Raw genomic sequence first — 21083 nt, 5'->3', positions numbered from 1 at the left:
TAACACATGGAGCAAATAATATTGCACCAATTAACACTTCCATCAGAACTGTGGTGGCAACAGAACTTTATCCTGTTACCAATTTTGCAATCTTTTCAATGTCAGCTACTCCCTGTGAGCACCTGCGCTTTGTAATAAATCACTGCAGGGATATCAACTTAAGGATCTGCTGTTGGGGACCTGCTTTCCTTCAAACTTGTCTTAGAGGATTCCTTTGCTGCCTAAAGAAATACAGTAAAACAATTAAGTGTTTAGACTAGGTAGTTAATTTTGTAAGAAACCTTCCACTGTGTCATTACACATGTAAATAGCTGTCTTTACAACCACAGTGATAATAAGATAATAAAATAATTAAACATATGATAAATATAATAATCATTTGAGGACATTGTTATTTTGATGTTTTAGGATTCATATGGACTGAGGTGGTTTCCAGTAGTCAGACAAGACTAAAAGAATCCAATACAGTTCTATGGGTTGGTAGCAAGTACCTAGACTCAAATGTAGTAATGCATCGTAATTAATGTGACAGCCTCATTTAATAAAACACTCATTCATTCATTCAATCATTTGTGAATGTCTCCTTTTTAATTATTTCAGCCTCAAGAATTCAGGTGGAACAAAATGTCCAAATTGCTAATTGTACATACAGTACTGCTTTGTATCTCATTAATTTAATCCTTTCCTCATCCAGTCAAAATATTTTAGGAAGACAGAAATGTAAGCTAATGTAATGGATTTCCATACAAAATTAAAAAATAAGCTAGTTTGTTATAACACAAATTATTGTAATTTAAAAAATATTTTATGAAAAAAAATCGAATAGTTCGGTCTATGAGGTAAAGTTATGCAGAAACAACTCAACGAGTCTAAAAATATCAGACTGTCACATTATTGCTTGTATTATACAGTTCAAATGGGATTGGTGCTATGGTAATGGAAATATTGGTGGTTCATGCCACACAAATCAGAATTCTACTTTGTCTGAAGTACAAACAACCCTAGGATCAATATGGAATCCACAACAGTGTCATTACTCTAGCGGAGGGAGGGGTTTGTGTGTGTGTGTGTGTGTGTGTTTTCTTTCAAACTCATGTCCGTATTTTTCAATATTTTACACAATAAAAATAAAAGCAGATCATTGTTATTACTATTATTAAACATATTTTTTATTATTATTACTGCTAGTAGTAGTTGTATGTAATAGAATTCATTCACTGATGTTCAAACGAAACAGTAGTACAACACAGACTTTTATTTATTTATTTTTTCTGCCCTGGCTGTCTTTGCCTGTCTTTTCGCATGTTACTGCCTTGTTTCTTCCCCTTCAAAATGTCACAAATGCCGACTGGGGATTGGTCAACAGCTGTTTTCATGTTGCTTTCGGCGGTCCCTCCTACTGCTGCGAAACTTCTCTCCGCCCATTTTGCAGATTGGAAATGGCTAGTTTTGGTTTCGTGATAAAGAAAATGTGATATGGAAATGTGGTGTTCTTGCGTGTTGTTCCCGCACTGAAGCAGACAGACAGGCAGATGAGAGCCGGAATGGAGGCATGGAGACACAGGTGCAGTGAAACGGCGCTCAGTATTTATTAACACATAAAACAAAGAAAAACCAAACAATAATGTCATGTGACGCTACCAGCGATGGTAGCGCACAGAGGACGGTACAAGACTGTAAAAGACACTAAAAATAAAACACAATACAACAAACTATGAATCAAAGGTGCCGTGAAAACGGCAGGCCTTGCAGCAGCCCCGATCACAGTGATCGCTATGTTTTTATACTAACGCTCCGATGAGACACGCCCACCTGCCTGCTGGAACAGCTCATTGCTTTCAGCTGCTGCTGCACGCAGACAGGTAATCATCCCCGGCGGAGCGCCACAGCAATTAAACAATTAATTAAATCAATTTACAACAAATAACGCAAAATATACAATAAAACTACATATTTCCCATTTGTAGGACTTCCGCCCTGCCACAGGAAACTAGCGATATTATCGCATAAACACTCTTTCGCAAGAGCGATCGAGTTTGATTTGGTCCGGCCCTTAATCTAAGAAAAAGTTATAAACACAAAGCAGTCTGTAATGGTCTCTTGCACCAGTATGACCAGTTGATATTCAACACACAACCAATTTTGTCCACTGCTGGTTATTGTAGGAATGTCAGTGATACCACGGAAAACACACAGCTGGACTACATGTACTATACAGCTTTTTTCCCCATTTAATACCATGACCTGGGCAGTGGAACATGCTAACTCAAATTACATACTGTAACTGCTAAGTCTCACTCATTTGTGCAAACATAATGCAATATGGAAAAAATGATGTGGCTAAGCAGATTATTAAATTACAACATTGTTTTTAATTTGACTTGCTAGAATGATGATTACAGAAAGAATAATGAAGGAAAAAAAGATGTGGTGGCTGGGTACAGGATACTAATTGTAAAGGTCATGGTTTGGACCACAGCCACTAGATTTAAATAATCATTACCACACACTGGGGGGTGGGAGAAGGGTAAAATAAGTCACTGTATTATGATTTCCAAATATTTATTTTGGCCATTAGCCAAAGGGATGGATAGATGACTATCCAGAGCCCTGTGAAATGACCTGGACTCCATTGTGAAATAAGTTTCTACAGGTAAAAACATCAACAAAAAAGTTTAGGATGGATTTATTTATATAGGATTTACTCCCATTTACTTGTATATGATTTACTCCCATGTTTTATTAGCACAATTTGTTTCTGAAAGGAAAAAACAAAACACAATAAACACATATTCAAATTCTAGCAGTAATAATAAAAAACAAAATACCACTTACAAGCCCCTTGAGTTATTTATTTGTGATTTGGTAACTATTGGGGACTTTTCCATTTTCAAAAAATCTTGCTAATGACCATTTGGAGAACAAAAGCTTTGAGGATCTAATGTCCTTATAAACATTGTTTTATTCTTTGAAGAACTAACAACAGATCCTTCGGCATGCTATAAGTACTGACATGGCAGTCAGCACTGCACTTCCATTTGCAATTAATTAAGCTGACGCAGCCCCTTACCAGAAGACTTCAGCAATGGCCTCTTCTACAAGGTGCTGGCCTTATCACCCTTTATTTCTTCAGTCTTGATAACACTTTAGCTTCAAAGCTCCATCCTGTTTCATCATATTAGGCAAATTACTTTACACATTTAGTACATTCACCTTTGTAACCATGGAGTATGCTTTTTGTAAAAAGGTATACTAAATGCTTAAACCTAGAGGCTACAAATACTACGCAGATGCAACAATGTTATGTATGAATCTGTAGAACTTATCTCCCCGTAGGTTTATTTACATATATAAACAAAACAAATATTGCTGGAGTAGTTTAAAGATATTGTAATGAATACTACCCTCCATTGTCCTAATACATATTTTGCATAATATACTTGCAGATTTTAGTAATAAGGCTAAAGTGGGGCTGGGCACTACTTAATGTTTGATGGTGCTGTATGGTAGATTACATATTTTAGTCTTTTGTTGCAGGTTGTGTCTTTATTATTTACAGCACATTATAACTAGGGCCCTACCCATTTCACGGCCGTGAAAAATATGACACGGACCATGAAATTAATTCTGCACCGTGAAATCTGGTCTGTTTTGTGTAGTTTTACCCTGCACTAAAATCCAATGAAGTTATATGTACCGTTACAGGTTCCTGATGCGATTATTAGCTCGTTTCAATTTAAAAAAAGAATGCTCATTATGAACTGGACAGGATTTATTGATTGACACTTGACAGCAGCTAATAACTGGGCTGTACTCACTGATTGGTAGACAGGGGCATCCGGGGTGGGTTTAGTGTGACCTACGGATCTCAACTGGTAGTACTGGTAGTACAGTAGACTTTAAAATGAGTGTCCAAAATAATAAAAAAAGTGCTATAATCATTACTGCAGCGGATCGTGTAAAATAATTTGGAAGGCAAATATATAAGTAGCATTATAAGCAGAAACATACATTAAAAGCAACCACAGGACCAAAAAAAAAAAAGAAAAAATATGAGAGTAATTTGAGGGACTTCACGTTTATATTTATTAGTGTCTGGATATATTGTCCAGCTACAGACCCGTCCATCCTTGCCCGGGCTTGCTTGCAAGGCTAGCTCGGTGCTGTCTGTCAATTACGACAAACTTAGTGGATGCAGAGAGCTGTGTCTAAATACGGCCAGGTATTTACACCACAGAAAAAACACAGTTGCAGGATGCTCCATGCTCACATTCAATCCCTGGCTTAGGGTAAAGTTGGTGACCTGTTAATGCTCAGCATTTAAGAATAGTTTTTGAGTTACTGTTGCATATAATGACGTTTAAAACCAGAACAGTTTTTTTTAATAACAACGGAAACAGAACAATCATAGAGCGATCCTCTGGATTTCAGTTTCATTTTCTTTTAGTGTTTCTACTTTGTTAGTCACATGCTTTTGTTAACTTTAGGGCTTTTAATGTTTATATTTTGCCGTTTTTAACTACATGTTCATACTTTGTTACACCACCGTGAAATTTAAGATTTAAATAGCTGAAACCGTGAAATTTAAGATTTTTAAAATGTTATGACCGTGATATTTAAGAAAATTGACACTGAATTTGGTAGGGCCCTAATTATAACCCTAGCAGAATATAGCGAATTACTTTAATAATAGGCAGGGCAACAAGTGTGAAGTTTACTATGTAATTGCTCTATGAATGCTGCAGGAATATTTCTGAGTTTAACATTCCAGCAGTGATAACATTTAAAGCAAAGACCTGGTTTAAACCAGAACCATTATCATATAAACAAAACAATGACAAGTCTGGAGGCCAGTGTAACTGAAGTATTTTGAATTAATCACAAAATGATCAACTAGACTGTGAAATATATTTTCTTTTGCTTTCACTATTAATAGGAATGATTAAATGCCAAGCACTGTATTGAAAAGGTGAACTAGCCTGTAAGAAAAAAAAAGATTAATGAATCGAGACTATGGTGCATAACACTGACATATTTTTTTTATTAGAATTCATTTGTAACAAATGGAACTTGTGTCAGCAAAGAACTGATTTTCATACAGACTTCTTTCGCCACCAATGTAACCTAAGTAAGAAAATAAAAACCACTCCTTTCATTCAGAAAAAACGTTTACGTGTACTACTAATCAGAGGTAATCGTATGATTCTTTTAACAAGCCATTTTTTTTTTTTACAATTTCATTTATTATTTTCAGTCTATGCATCCAGACGAGAGATAGATAGAGAGGAGAGAACACAACATTTATTTTTAATGACACTCCAAGCTTAAATGGCAAAGCCACATAACAGATGGTTATGACAAAATCTACAGTCTTCTGTTGGAGTATCATGGCACCAGACATGGATGCTCTTTTGCCACAAACTCATTTTGTTTGTTTTTTGTGTGTTTTTTTTTGTTTTTTGTTTGCTATTCTGTGTTATTTACATACACACAAAGAGTGAACGTTTAAGTAAATTCTTACAGATGGGTTCAAGTAATATATTATCGGGTTTAGAATCAATAGGGCAGTGCATAGTACAAAGATATAGAAAGTGCAAATCTTCCTAAAGGGCCCCCAGTGGCCTTCTGCAATGTATCACCATGCATACCCACCCCCACCCAAATAAAAGAAAGAACTGGACCAGTACACATGTACACTGAGGTTTCTAAATGTAACTAATTAGTAAATGATATATGATACCTACACCCAAATGTGATTAAATAACATAGCACCTTACTCATTATGCTAACGGGAAAACAAATAACCCAGATTAAATGATTTGCAGAAAATGATATAGCAGAAAAAAATAAGGGAAAGGAAGCAACTGGAATGCACATCTACAAAACTAAAGAAAGTAGAATTAAAAGAAGGTGCCTCGTATGCATACTTTTTTTTTCCAGCAAAAGCTTCAAAGCGCATCTGCAGACTTAACAAACATACTGTACAAGTGGCTACCTTCGATTGTCAGGGTCCTAATGTGTGTAGGTTCCAGCGGTTCTTTTTCTAATCCAGCTCTGACCGGTTCTGCAAAAGGATATGTATTTGTGCAAAGAAATGTAACCCATCCACTGTCTTGTTCTTTTCATCAGGCCTTTTTTCAGCTGTGAAACTGTACAAAGTTTAACACACTGCACAACCAAATGTTTTCCAGCGTCCATTTAGAGGTAGCCTTCCGTAATATGTATAAAAAGTGCTTCTTACTGCTAAGGTTTGGTCTTCGAACAGTCAAAAAGTGTCTATCTTCCACAAAGTAGCTTGTACTTCTTCAATATAACAAATGTTGCTGTATGTCTGCCTTCACAAATGGTTTTTGTTGAGCAAGTTATCTATGTGGCTTTACTGCCCTGACACAAACTGCAGCATGCTGACAAAAAACCAAAGCTGCTAATATAATGTATATAAATATGTCTACATTTTGAAAGTGCTAATAAGAGCTAAAGGTTTAGAACAAATATAATTGTTAAATGAATAGTTTCAAATATGAAATAATGCAGTATAAGGGGTAGTGTATGGCCTGTTTTCATGATTAATAGAGACCCTATTTCTGTTAAGTCAAATATGCACTGTGCCACCTGCATGTGAGACTATACCCCTTTAAAACATAGCCCAAACAAGGCCTGAATAAACCTACAAAAAGGAGAATGGTAATTGAGTTCTTTGCATATATAATTTTATATAATCTAATACATTGTAATATTTTAAGTAAAATGAAATAGATATGAACTAAGTTAAGGATACAAACAGCCTTTAAATGAACATTATTAAAAAAAAAACAAGCATTAGATATAAGGCACTCTAAATGCAAAAATAAAACATTAAACATTATGCTATTAAACAACCTACTTTTAAGAGAATTATATTTTGTATGCCTTGCCCTATTACATCAAAAAATGACATCTAAGTAGGCTTTTTTACCTATACTACTGCAGCCTTCTGAACAAATCACTACCAATATGATGCAAGTACAATACACTGAACTCACTGGTGCACCTATGACAATCTCCCTATCCTCTTTTCAGGGAATAATTATGCAATGAATCACAAAAGAACGACATAAATCCTATTTATAATATAGCTAGTTATTGCACGAGAAAAGATACACTGCATTTGAATACTCTTAACCAACTGATGTGCATTCCAGTGGGAAAACAAATACTTTTCATTTTCCCTTAATTACAAAATCTCATCATGGAAGCCTTTTTTAAAATAGTCCCCCCACCATAAGTATCTCATCAGAGGCTGTTTGTATACATCACCTTAACATGGAAGAATTAAGATAATCGGTAGCAGCAACTTTATACTTTGCGCATCCCTGTTGATTCCACAAAGCCCCACTTTATGACATGATCATTATGAGGCAGTTTTAAACAAGGGACACAAGACACCCTGCAACAGAGTGAAAGTTTGGTACGATAAAAAAAACAAAAAATAAAAAATAGAAAACTGAAACTTAACATTTCCTCGGCCAGATTGTACATTGAACAGTTCTACAGCTTTAAAAAAAAATCTACATAAAAAATTAATTAAAAAAATTAATGAACTCGTAAAAAAAAAGGGAAAAAAGTTTACACAGATAAAAATGAAGCACAGCTCAGCAGTATAATACAGTACTAAAAAACTAAATCAATAACTTTGTTTTTTATTTGTTTTGTTTTTAACATTCCCCGTTTCACCCTAAGAATTTGTTATGAGCATTATGATGGGAAGGGAGTATTGTTGAAGCAGTGTCTTCTTGTAATTTACCAACACCTGGTGTCCATTTACTGAAATGTCCTCTTGCACTTGATTGCAGTACTATCAAAGTTTACCTTTACAATGTGCATTCAGTTTGCAAACAATCCTGAAAGCAGTTACTGCTCCTCCCAAGATTTTAGTTTTTAAAATTTCAACCCAAGTTGAATCCTTGAGGCAACTGAAAAAAAACAAAACACTTCTTTAAAGATGCCTCAATAGTCAGGATCCTTCTGTTTCATTCAGGGTAGGTTATTAAATAGTAAATTCTTGGTCCACCTGGAATCGTTTTTTTTTTAAATTATATATATTTTTTAATATTCCTCACTTAATTTGTCTTTAGCTAGAAGTTAATAAGTACTTCTCAAGCATGTATTTATGGCTCAGAAGGGGCTCTCTGGATCTTAAAGGGCCTGCTGTATAATCCAGGGTGGATTGGGCTTTTACGTTGCATAGTGATCAAAGCTTCCAAGGTATTCCAATCCGGCTCGATAGCAAAACTGGTACTGATCCTAGAGTGAAGCAAAGGAGATGACAATTAATACCTGACATTCAACTACACTACATTCAACTATTGTATAATAGGCTGCTTTCTTGAGATTTCAATTTCCAAGCAAGCACAGATGAGGCATCGTCCCCTTTATGTCTTCTTGTTCTCTGCCCTTTAGATGCAGTCAGGATGTCAGTTTTGTAAACAAACGTATTTAGGTAGGAATCGGACCCCAAAGATAAAAGCTGAATGTTCTTTTTGTTTTAAATTTAGTGGTCGCCAATAATTTTCTATTATTTTCTCCCCAATTTAGTAATTTTTTTAGGCTCAGCTCACCGCTACCACCCCTGCGCTGACTCGGGAGCGGCGAGGACAAGCACACGCTGTTCTCCGAAGCATGTGCTGTCAGCCGACCGCTTTTTTACACACTGCGGACTCACCATGCAGCTACCCAGAGCTACAGCGTCGGAGGACAACGCAGCCCTGGGCAGCTCACAGGCAAGCCCGCAGGCACCTGGCCAGACTACAGGGGTCGCTGGTGTGCGGTTAGCCGATGGACACCCTGGCCGACCTAGCTCTCCCTCCCCCAGGGCGGTGCTCGGCCAATTGAGCGCTGCCACCTGGGAGCTCCCGTCCTCGGTCGGCAAAGGAATAGCCTGGACTCGAACTCACAATGTCCAGACTATAGGGCACATCCTGCCCTATAGTAGGGCACATCCCATCCTCCCACTCGGGAGCCCCCAAAGCTGAATGTTCTAACCAACACACATCCTGCTGCTGTTTTGGCACTAAATTGGTACTGAAAGTCAAACTGCAGCAGATGTAATAGAAAGTTATGACTCCATTTGTATAAACCACCCATAATAATTGAAGTCTTTTGAAGTTGACTTCTAAAGTTTGTATGTGTCTGCTAAAACAAAGCTAAAGGCTAAATGAAAAAAAAAAAAAAAACAATTAGCAGGAGCACATTTCAATGCCATTTCTCGCCAATCAGCTTGGGGTCCTAAGGAACACGGAGACTTTGAACGTCTGAATTTCCCATGATCTGAGGCGCCCTTGAATGACGCTCATGCCTTTTTTATTTCTGCTGAAACATAAACTAGTTATGACTGACTGACATGTTGGGGAAGCCATCTTTAGAATTGAAAAATAAACTTCTGGGCACTGCTAGTTTACAAAAGGGGTACATTACAAATGAACAAGTACATTGTATAGAGAAGAATTTAATACTGTTAAACTGAGCATGGCAACAGCTGTGAACAGCTATGTTATGGTTTATACTTTCTCAGTGAAGATACAATCTGTTTCATTATGTTTATTTTACCCAAATGACCACAAGTTAATGTCCCTACTCATTTTAGTGACAGACTTTCATCTAGACATTAGGCAATCGTTTCCATTATGCTCTAATGCAATGTAAATTGTGTTTAGCCTAATGCTAGCATAATTTATACTTTCACAAATGAAGACCTTTCCTCCTCTGCTGTTGCTCTGCAATACCAGACAATAAGTGACTAGAAGTGTCTTCATTGCTTCAAAAGCATGCTGGGGCATGAAATCATACTTGTGGGCTTTCTGCTGCTTCTGCAGGGCATGTTTTTCTGCACAGGGAAGATTTTGGCTAGATTTTAAAGGACTCTTGTTCAAGTTTTGGCTGAGGTACGGAAACACAGTAATTCATGGTCAGCTTTGCAAATTGTTGACTGTGAGCTACACACATTCTAACATATCAGACAGACCTTGACTGTAAAGGTGTGCAAATACAATTATCCACAATGCAATGACCCATCCCCAAATCCTGCCTGCTTCCAGTTACCGACTTTACTGTATTAAACCACAGTCTGGCAACAAATGCAGTCATGTAGGGACATAACTACATTGAGAATGACTTTCAGCACATAGAGTTGTTCTGATGACCCATGGTTATTTTTATAATAAATATAGTATATATTTTTTTTCTTACCTCTGTCTGTACCATGGCTGGTCTCTGTGTCCTTAACATTTTGACAGTCTGGAAGATATCCACCACCCCCTCATACCTCATTCTCTCCAGGACAATGCTGAGTGTAATAAAAACACCAGTCCTCCCGACACCAGCACTGTGTAACAACAAAAACAGATCTTTAATTAGGTGACAATCAAACAGCTAAAGGCTTTCCTGCTAATGGTCTCCAACTCACTAAGCAGTAATTACAAAATAATAAACACCAACACAGATATTTCTGAGAGCTCTGTTTTAATCTGTCCCTGTGTAAGAGCACTGTAAATGGCTTTTTTTGTCTGAACACCGGAGTGAATCTTGAGGCCTGGCCATTAGGAACTTAATTGAGCCATCGAGACAAGTTCCTTATTTTACAGCACCACTTAAACTCCTTTGAAATGCTGGCTGATGGGAGTTTAGTCCGTGCTTCTGTGGAGCAACAGCTAATGAAACCAACTGAGTTTCATAATTAAAGTACTTACTATATCAGCTTCATAGCTGATATAGTACACATTTTAAGTAATCAGTCTTGACTTACTTCAGTAGCCTATGGTTATATCTCTCATTTGTGTAGGCAGCATTCGAAATGTAAGCCCATTTGGAATCAACAGTCTCTTACCTACAATGAACCGATATTGGCCCATCCTGCCCAAACTGTTCTTTTGTTTTATGCACTTGGCCGATGAAGTCAATGAACCCTTCGCCTGATTTTGGCACTCCTTGCTCGGGCCAGTCAGTAAACTGGAACTGCCTTACTGTCCGAGACTGTCCATCCTGGAAATCCATCAAAAACAAAAGGGAAAAACAGTCAGTCAGTCAAGAAGCAGATGATGCATTTCCTACCTTTTAAAATGAATTACGCTACACTTCTGTTGACAAAAGTAACATGTTATATGGGGTGAACTAATTCAAATATACAGAACTTTTTATAACTTATTCTTCCAAACAAAAACATGCCATTGTGTAAAAATGTACATTCCTGTTGAATAAGTAGAAAATAGAACAAAATGGACCCAACTCACCCGAGCATCAGTCACTTTAAACTCCCTCAGGATGTATTGAGGCATGTTGTACTCTGCCATGGGATCCACCACAAAGTACTGATACCTGGCAGATCTTTCTGCAGGCCAGTACTGATGGCATTTTTCCTGTTGTGGAAACATATTGTGGTTGTAAACAAATGCTGAAGAAAGGCCACAGTGTTTTAACAAATGCAATTTAATAACCTGAATAAAAATGTTGACAGATAAACTATACAGCAACATCACTATTATGTGTACAGCATACAATACATTACCTTTAAACTACTACAGCTCTCTATTTTACATATTCAAAAGACGTACAATTATGATATGTAACCATGAAAATGAAACTCAACATACTAATGAATATATTTAAGCATAGGGTGGACCACAACAAAAAAAGACAACAATATGTCTGATAGCGAACAATCCACCATCACATAATTCTTTTTGAGAGAAGACAGATTTCCTTTACCCCCTAGATTCAGGCAGAATGCATTTACAGTACCAGTTCTAACAAACCCTAGACAGAAATGTACAGTACTGCAACTGTTGTCAAAATGCTTGCCCTTTTCAGGCTTCAGCTTTACTTCTATAGGATAAGGATGCATGACTGTAATAAAACCGGAGTTACATGGGTATCAGCAAATGTTGCATTCAATAAAAATAATCAACACTCACCCTCCCCATTTCTCTGAGCTTTGTAAGCATGACAACAATTGTGGAGTTGTGCTCCCAAAGCATCCTCCAGAAGTCCTCTGTAGTCTCTGCTAAGGGTCCCTGTGTGGCAATGTAGGCTTTCTGTTGTCTGCAAAGAGCATGAGGGAGAGAAAAAGAAAAATGAAAGCAATTACAGCACTTCAACTGCAAATTTCTGCCTGACAACACCATTAAAAAAAACCTTTCACTGCAAAATCTTTATAAAGTAATGATTGCCTGCACATAAAAACAACATTAAGATAGTTTAATTAAGCAATTACACTGTTGAACATTTTAGCCTTGTTTATGCACAGGATACATATTACTTAATTGATATCATTTTCATGCTGTAGATTTAGCATGGTATTAGCTATGGTAATGACAAACAGAGTTCCCAAAGCACTGTCATATAGTCTATTTGCACTACAAATCACTAACTTTCATAAAGCGTACATATCAGCGAAATTTCCACTACTACCACCTATCGATTAGCAAAAGCCTGTGCTTATATTTTATGAAAACTGTTTCTGTTTTGATTGAGCTGTAAATATTTGACCAAATATAGCTCCTTTACAGAATGAGAATTAAAAACAGACACTTTCTAATTAGAAATGTGTTATCTTTAAACTGTAGTTAACAACCCTTACCTATATCCATCAATAAAACTGCCATTTATATAATCCGAGCCTTCTACCCCTCGGATCGGCTGTAGGCATACTCTTGTGGATTCATATGGCATTATATTAACAAGGCGGTTCTTGAATTTGTTACATGGAAGATTGGCACTGATGAATCGTGATGTATGAGCTTTAGTGTTGGCTAAACGCTGTGGGGGAGAGATAACACACATTTTGTTAAAAATCACACACATATTTTAGTACATCTGCATTTTATGTGAAGCATTTCTTGTAAGATAAACACATGACTGTCATTAATAATAAGCTCCTTGATAGGGGGAAAAGTGCAGAGAAGATTACAGGGGGAGACAAATGGATTACTATTCCTTTGCTGTGTCAATCTTCTGAGAAAAAGATGTCTGTAACAGGACAAAAAACATACCACTAAGAGAAGCCTAAGTACAACACACACTGACTTATTTCCTTGGAAATGTAATCTAAAATGATGCCTCACTGCTTATAGAATAATAAATTTAGTATGGTAAGTTACATATCAGTATACAGCTGTAGAAATCTCAAAATAATGGTAACAACTAGTTCCAGCTCTTACAATAATTGTACACTGTAGACATCTAGCCATTCAAATATGCACACCTCCTCCCCACTTACACACACTTATGTTAGTTTTCAAATACCTATACTTGATAGATACTGAATAATTGGAAACAAACTTCTACTTGGATCAATACAGCATATGGTATTGAAAGTAAAATTATAATAAGCATGGGGGGGGGGGGGGGGGGGCAGTCTCATGCAGTGTTATTCTGCTGACTGTGCTGGAGTGCATAATGGGCATTTAGACGATTACAGACCCCCAATACACCAAGGTCTTTTAAACTGAATAATATTTAAAATGTGTTCATTTTTTCATTAGGATGGGGGAAGCCATTAAATCACTAATGCACTAAAATTGCAAGCCCAGAAAAAAAAAAAATTAAAAAAATGGCAAATTATTTTAATAGCTAACAAACATGCTCCTACTAAGAAGTTCAGAATTAAAGGCAGAGAAAATCCATGGTTCTTGCTGAATTTATTCATCAAAGGAATAAGTGTTGGGCTAAAGCTAGGAAGACCAAAAACACACGGGACTGATATGAATTTAAAGAACTCAGAAATAAGTGTACCTTATTAATTAAGAAAGCTAAATCAGATTACTATCTTAAACTCATGACTGAAGATTTTAATAATCATACTAAATTTTGGAAAACCATTAAACTTTTGCAATGTAAAAAATAATCTGGTTTCCCTCAGCAAATAGCATTGGGAAATTCAATTATTTCTGATAATATTAATATGTTGAATGCCTTAATGAGCATTTCTATAAAGCAGGTCATATTTTTGAAGATAAAAACAGTGATGCTTCTAATTTTGAACTTCTATGCAACTCCGATGGTAACAGTCTATCCTCCCCATGTCCATCCAGCTTTCAATGTTGTTCTTTTCAAGAAACTGATATTTTAAAATCTCTACAAGCTATTGACTGTAAGAAGCCGGTAGGTCCTGATGGCCTAGATCCGTTTTTATAAAAAAATGCTGCTGTAGTTATTGCAGAACCTATTACTTATATGTATAATCTTTAAATTGAGTCAAATGAACTGCCTAATGTCTGGCCTATGTTACTCCTCTCTTAAAAGCTGGAAATCCACCTGACATGAACAATTACAGACCCATTTCCAATTTGTCATTTTTGGAATCTATGGTCAGTAATCAACTGAAATGTTACTTGGATGCAAGCAACATTTTAAACATGCAATCTGGTTTTAGGTCAGGTCATAGTACTGTGGCTGCAGCATTGAAAGTTATGGAGGATATCAAAATGACTTGAGATAAAAGAAATCAACATGTTTATCTCTGTTTATTGATCTTTCCAAGGCCTTTGATACGGTTGATCATGCATTACTCAATACAAGATTATTGTGTGCTGCTGTTGGATTGCAAGCAGCTGGATGGTTTAAAAATTACTTTACTAATAGATAACAGATTGTCAAACATGAAAATATGAGTGAAATCCTGTTTTGTTAAATAAGGATGTTCCTCAAGGATCTATTCTCAGCCCGTTATTGTTTATCCTATATATTAATAACATTGGTGATAACATTAAACACTGTAAGTACCATCTTTATGCAGATGATTCTATTTTATACTCATGTAATCCCTCCTCTTCCCCAGCAATCAATAATTTGCAGGCTGATTTTGATTCCATTCAATGATCTAATTAATCTAAAGCTTCTTTTAAATTCTAGTAAGACAAAAACTGTGGTATTTTCTTATACAAGGACAAATGCTACTAAAGAATTATCTTTAGTTACTTTAGATAACAAAGAAATTGAGATAGTTGATAACTACAAGTATCTGGGTATCACGTAGGATAGTAATCTCGATTTTAAGGTCCATATTGATAATCTTGCAAAAAAATTGAAATTCATGATAGGTTTCTCTTATAGACTCCGATCTTGTTTTTCTGTAGTTATAAAAAAAAGGCTAACTGCTTGTATATTCTTACCACAAATTGATTATGGGGACACAGTCTATAGGTTTGCATCGCCCTTGACATTAAGCAAACTGGATCCTCTATATCATGCAGCCCTGAGATATATTACGAATTCAAGTTACAGTACTCATCATTGTGTGCTATACAGTTTGGTTGGCTGGACCTCCTTGGCTTTGCGAAGGTTGAAGCACTGGTATATTCTGTCATATAAGGCTATTCTTTGTAAATTATCTCCATATATAAATGAATACTTTATAGTCGTTTTTTGTAACTACAGTATTAGATCACATACGTTTTTTTTTTAATTTCACGGTTCCTAAAGTGCGTACAGAGGCTGCTAAAAGATAATTTGCCTATTTTGCTCCTTGGTCTTGGAATGATTTACAATCTAAACTTAAGTTGCTGTCCTGAATAACTAGTACATTTTACGAGTAAGCTGCACGATTATCTACTTGAGAATTGTGCATGTTTTAAGTAGTTGAGTAGACTTGTTACTGTCTGTTACTATTTGATTGTTGACTGGTTCACGGATTGTTGATTGTATTATTATGATTTGTATTTTACTTTTGTATCTGTGTTTTTGTACCATGTTTTATTGTTTTGCTGCTGCCTTTCTTGGCTAGGTCGCACTTGTAAAATAGATGTTAATCTCAATGTGCTTACCTAGTAAAATAAATATTTTAAAAAAAAGTCTTCTCAGAGCTCCTATTTTGAAAGCAGATAACATAATTCTCCTTGACCTCTCTGCTGCATTTGATACAGTCAACAACTCTATTCTCCTGTCGTAGCTCACTGACCTGGGACTCTCCAGCACTGCTCTTGCCTGGTTCTCCTCCTACCTCTCTGATCACACATACCGGGTGTCCTGGTGTGGCTCAGTTTTCTCTCTCTACACTCGCTTCCTGGGTCCCCCCAACTCCTTGTATCATTTCTATGGTGATGATGCCCAGATCTTCCTCTCCTTTCCCCCCTCTGACTCCCACATCTCCTCCCATATCTCTACCTGTTTCTCGGCTATCTCCTCCTAGATGCTCTCAAATCATTTTAAACTCAACCTCTCCAAATCTTCCTTCCCCACGACTGATCTCTCTATCTCTATTCCTCTTGAATCCACCATCCTCTCCCTCCTCATCCACCAGAACCTCGGTGCCACCCTCGACCCGTCCCTGTCCTACTCTCAGCACATCTCTACTCTGGCACACTCCTGTCGCTTTTTCCTCAGCAACATATGCAGAATTCGCCCCTTCGTCACCGAATACTCCATGCAGCTCCTAGTTCAGGCCCTGGTACTGTCCCACCTTGATTACTGCAACTCCCTCCTGGCCGGCCTTCCTGCTTCCGCTATCCTTCTGCTCCAGCTTATCCAAAACTGCTGCTCGCCTTGTCTTTTCCCTTCCTCATTTCTCCCATGCTACTCTGCTGCTCTGTTCCCTCCACTGGCTTCCTATCGCCACTCATATCCAATTCAAAACTCTTGTTCTTGCCTATCACTGTCTCGAACTTTCTGAACCTCCTACCTCCAGACTAGCTGTATCCCCCCTCCGCTCCCTTGCCTCCAGAGCCCGCTCCTTCTCCACCCTTGCCCCTCAGTGGTGGAACGACCTACTCATGGATATCAGGACTGCTCAGTCCCTGACCACCTTACGGCGCCTCCTCAAGACACACCCGTTCAGACAGCATCTGTAAACCTCACAACTCTCGACCATACTGGACTATATGGCACCCAACTGTATCAGTACTTGCATCATCTTGTACTTGCAATAAACTGCTTCACACTTCGCTGTATTCTACTACTGCTCTCAATCATAATTACATTTTCTATATCTTGTACTTGATTTTACTCTTAAAGGTAACCGTATTCATGTTTTTTGTAATTGCTCTTATTTGAAATCATTCTTATCCGTTCATTGTACTTAGTACTTGCTCTTAATGGAATTTACTTGTATAACCAAATATGTTTAAGTTTAACTGCTTAGTTGTGATTGCTCTTAAATGTAATTATTTACTGTATTTTTATTTTTTCTCATTTGAATTTGCTCTTACTTACTACTGATTTTATTGTATTTTATAACTGCTATTATCTGTAATGTGATAATGTAATTACTATTTTTTTAATGTGATACTTTGTAACAACTGTAAGTTGCCCTAGATAAGGGCATCTGCTAAGAAATAAATAACAACAACAACAACAACAACAACAACAATAATAATAATAATAATGCATCACAAAGTTTGGTCTCTCTTTCTATGATACTATCCATTTGTTGCACAGCCCTCTCCTTTACATTGTCTTGTTACAATGCACAGATATATGATTTACCTTAAATTCCAGTTCCATTCCAGTTACATTCTCCCCCGATTCTATCTGTGTCAGTTTCTGAATGTATGCATACAGGTTTCTGGCTGGCACTTCTGTAGTTCCACACGTCACCGCTTCCAGCAGTGCATCATGGATAAAGATATATTGGTCCTCTGTCTGAACCATGTAATTCCTCTGAGCTCTCATTAGAGTAACGTGGCCATAAATATCTACAGTCTTCTCGTGTTTTATCCTCTCCAACATGGCATCTATTACAATGAAGCACCCGGTTCTGCCAACGCCAGCACTGAAAAAAAAGGTAAATCATTTTCAATATATACAGTATAACCCAAATCCTTAAGTGTGAACATATTTAAATTTGTCAGCAAAGTGTGTAAAGCAGTCCTTGAAAAACGTGTATTCTATGTTCAACTGCCATCATATATACTTTGTTATCTCACTTGAGACTTTCCCTGCCTTGAGATACAGCTAATCTTGCATGAATATGCAGGTGAGAAGTCAAATGTTTCTTATTAATTTCTTTTAAAAGCTGTATAGTGCATGCAGTGAAGAATAAAAAATGCCCTTCCAGAAAGCAATAACCTAACTCATGCTGGGAAAGAACTACTTGATCACAGTGTGCATAAAGAATGGGAAATCTCCTCCTTCTATGGAGAGAACTCTGAGCCGAGCTTGTAACAAAGATGAATTTTCAACTTCCTTTTTTTTCCCCGTCTTATGATATTCAATTAGCTACCTCAAAGGCAAAAATCAATTTGGGCATTTGTATTTAATCAATCAGTTACATGTGTCTGACATGTGGGCATCATCACTCATAATACGTAAAGCCGCCACCTTTAAATATGTAAATGTCTCTATTTAGTTTACTAGTAATAACTTATCACTGATATATTTTTGTAGTACATTGCAATTACATACTGACTCAGGAAATCTAGTTCATTGTTAAACAAGTTTATTTATTTATTTATTTTTTAAAATACTTGTGTGTCAACACTGGCATGTACGCAGTTGTGAAACTACTACAATGTCCACAACTTCCTGTCAAATTAATACTCAGAGGCTGACCTGTGGAGTGTAAATTGCCTTGCTGTATATCATGATGCAGTCTGCATCAGCATTTGAAGATAATAACTTTCTCATGTATATTTTGAAAAACAGACTGAATAAGAAAAGGTTAGATGAAGTTCAATTAAGAAATACTAACAAATACTAATACAACCTAAAGTGGAAAATACTAGTACTTTAAAACAAAAGCTTCCTGGAACAAACATGCCCCTTGCTACCTGAGAGTATGATAGGTTAAGTAAATGCATGGTTTCCTGCCTTGCTTAACCTCTGTCATATAATTTAATCATACAATGTTCTTGTTGTCTATCATTAGAAGTAACGAAAACAACAACACAAATGTTGTAATGTCTGGCTCTGGGAGAGAGAAATTTAAGATATACATTTAACATTCCTGTTGTGTTTTTTCTATGCCATTCCTGAACCTCATCTCAGATTTAGTCCTTAGGATGGTGCTTAAAACTAAATGTGTTATCCAATCCATTAAGCAAACATGCCTACTAGGTATATAGCCTTTTGCCATTCTTCTTTTTTCAGTTGCAACATTTGTTTTTAATTTATAAAATCATGAGTTGGTCCCTTGAGCTAAAATTTGGTTAATGTCCCATGATGTGATATAGGCGTGCAAGAATAAAATTAAGATGCATACGGAAGCCATTTTGTGCTGGAAATCCTCATATGGTTATGTTTAAAGGTTGGCCCTAACTGAATAATTTGTTACTATTTTAACATAGTTCTAGGCTTGATACTTCAGTGACCCTGCAGTGTACAATGTTGTAGTTATACGGTTTTCAGGCTTCATTTGTTTTGAGGAATAAGAATCTAACTGAGTGATAACCCTTGTGATAAACATGTCTAAAATATACAGGGGGAAAATACTACCATTCAAAAAAGGGAGATATGTGTCTCTGTAGTGACTATTTAAAATGGCAAGTTTATGCCTATTTTAATATTTAAACAGTGGCAGTATTTAGACCCCCCACTGCTCAGACCAACTGAATATCACAGTTGCACAAAGAGTTTAACAAATAATACATTTAAAAAAAAGGATTTTACAAGAAGTAAATCGAAGAAAAAATTGCTCATAAAGATTTCAAAATGGTTCCAAAAAGAGATCCAGTAAAACAAACTAACAAACAAACAAACAAACAAACAAAAAACACTCAGAACTGCTGAATATGCAAGCTATTCAATGCTAGATGTCTCAATATTCTTTCTTTTATTTAAATCCAATGTCAAAATAATTGGCTGAATTTTACTGTTCCAAAATGCACAGTATTGCTAAACAGATCCAGAGATTGATCTAAGTCAGCGACATGCAACCCGCGGCCTGTTTATCGTCTGACTGTGGCCCAGTGTATTAATTCCATTTCACTTATGAATATATCGTAAAGATTTGTTTAAATTTTGTTGACTTGCTTTTTCTCATTTTTCTTCAGTCTACAACTAATTTCATGAGTCTTTCTCAAATGCACAAACCTGCTGCATTGAAAGAACCCATTCCCAACACAAGAGGCTTGTTGCTAGGGAAGTGATGTCACTACCCTGTGCCTTTTGCTACATTGCTGCCTGCTACAAAACCTGTTGGCTAAAATAAAAACCGCTTCAGCAAGAAGATACTGAATTTGTTTTGTATTATTATGCAATGAGTGTGTATATGGAAACGATATTAATGCTTTGTTTTTAAGTGTTTTGTATATTTTTGTGTGTGATGTGTGTTGTGCAATACAGAATAAAATTAACAGTAATTCTAAGGGAAACTGCCAATATATATGCCTATATATATATATATATATATATATATATATATACAGTGCCTTGCAAAATTATTCAGACCCCTGACCAATTCTCCCATATTACTGAATTACAAATGGTACATTGAAATTTCGTTCTGTTTGATATTTTATTTTAAAACACTGAAACTCAAAATCAATTATTGTAAGGTGACATTGATTTTATGTTGGGATATATTTAAGAAAAATAAAAAACTGAAATATCTTGCTTGCATAAGTATTCAGCCCCTGTGCTGTGGAAGCTCCCAGTTTACACCGATGAAAGAAATTGCCCTAACGAGGACACAATTACCTTACCATTGGCCTCCACCTGTGAACCATTAAAGTTGCTGTCACATTTTCTGGATAAAAAACCCCACTGTTGAAGGATCATTGGTCAGGCTGTGAATCTGAAGGAAAATGAAGACCAAAGAGCATTCTACAGAAGTTAGAGATAAAGTAATACAAATGCATAGATTAGAAAGGGTACAAAATAATATCCAAGTGTTTGGATATCCCAGTGAGCACAGTTGGATCAATAATCAGGAAGTGGAAGCTGCATCACACCACCCAGGCACTGACAAGAAAAGGCCGTCCCTCAAAACTCAGCGCTCAAACAAGAAGGAGACTTGTGAGAGAGGCCACAGAGAGGCCAACAATCACTTTGAAGGAGCTACAGAGTTCAGTGGCTGGGAGTGGAGTAATGGTGCACCAGTCAACCATATCAAGAGCTCTGCATAACACTGGCCTGTATGGGAGGGTGGCAAGAAAGAAGCCGTTACTCAAAAAGTACCA

General features: G+C 36.7%; 1 protein-coding gene across 27 annotated transcripts in view; it reads right to left on the bottom strand.

Moving 5' to 3' along the window:
* Positions 1-5017: 5017 nt before the first annotated feature.
* Positions 5018-21083, bottom strand: part of LOC117409284 (receptor-type tyrosine-protein phosphatase delta) — a 696619-nt gene continuing 680553 nt past the window's right edge. For all 27 annotated transcript variants that reach the window (XM_059001224.1, XM_059001244.1, XM_059001233.1 and 24 more), the window contains 7 exons: positions 17452-17737; positions 12611-12789; positions 11946-12072; positions 11265-11390; positions 10862-11016; positions 10225-10360; positions 5018-8283 (listed from right to left, as the gene is read on the bottom strand). In XM_059001224.1, coding sequence (XP_058857207.1) covers positions 8215-8283; positions 10225-10360; positions 10862-11016; positions 11265-11390; positions 11946-12072; positions 12611-12789; positions 17452-17737 — 1078 coding nt within the window. In that variant the 3' untranslated portion in view covers positions 5018-8214. The remainder of the gene's footprint in view (positions 8284-10224; positions 10361-10861; positions 11017-11264; positions 11391-11945; positions 12073-12610; positions 12790-17451; positions 17738-21083) is intronic.

This window comes from Acipenser ruthenus, chromosome 2 (assembly GCF_902713425.1).
Source record: "Acipenser ruthenus chromosome 2, fAciRut3.2 maternal haplotype, whole genome shotgun sequence".
Taxonomy (NCBI): Eukaryota; Metazoa; Chordata; class Actinopteri; order Acipenseriformes; family Acipenseridae; genus Acipenser; species Acipenser ruthenus.
This window is presented reverse-complemented; position numbering and strand designations above follow the sequence as displayed.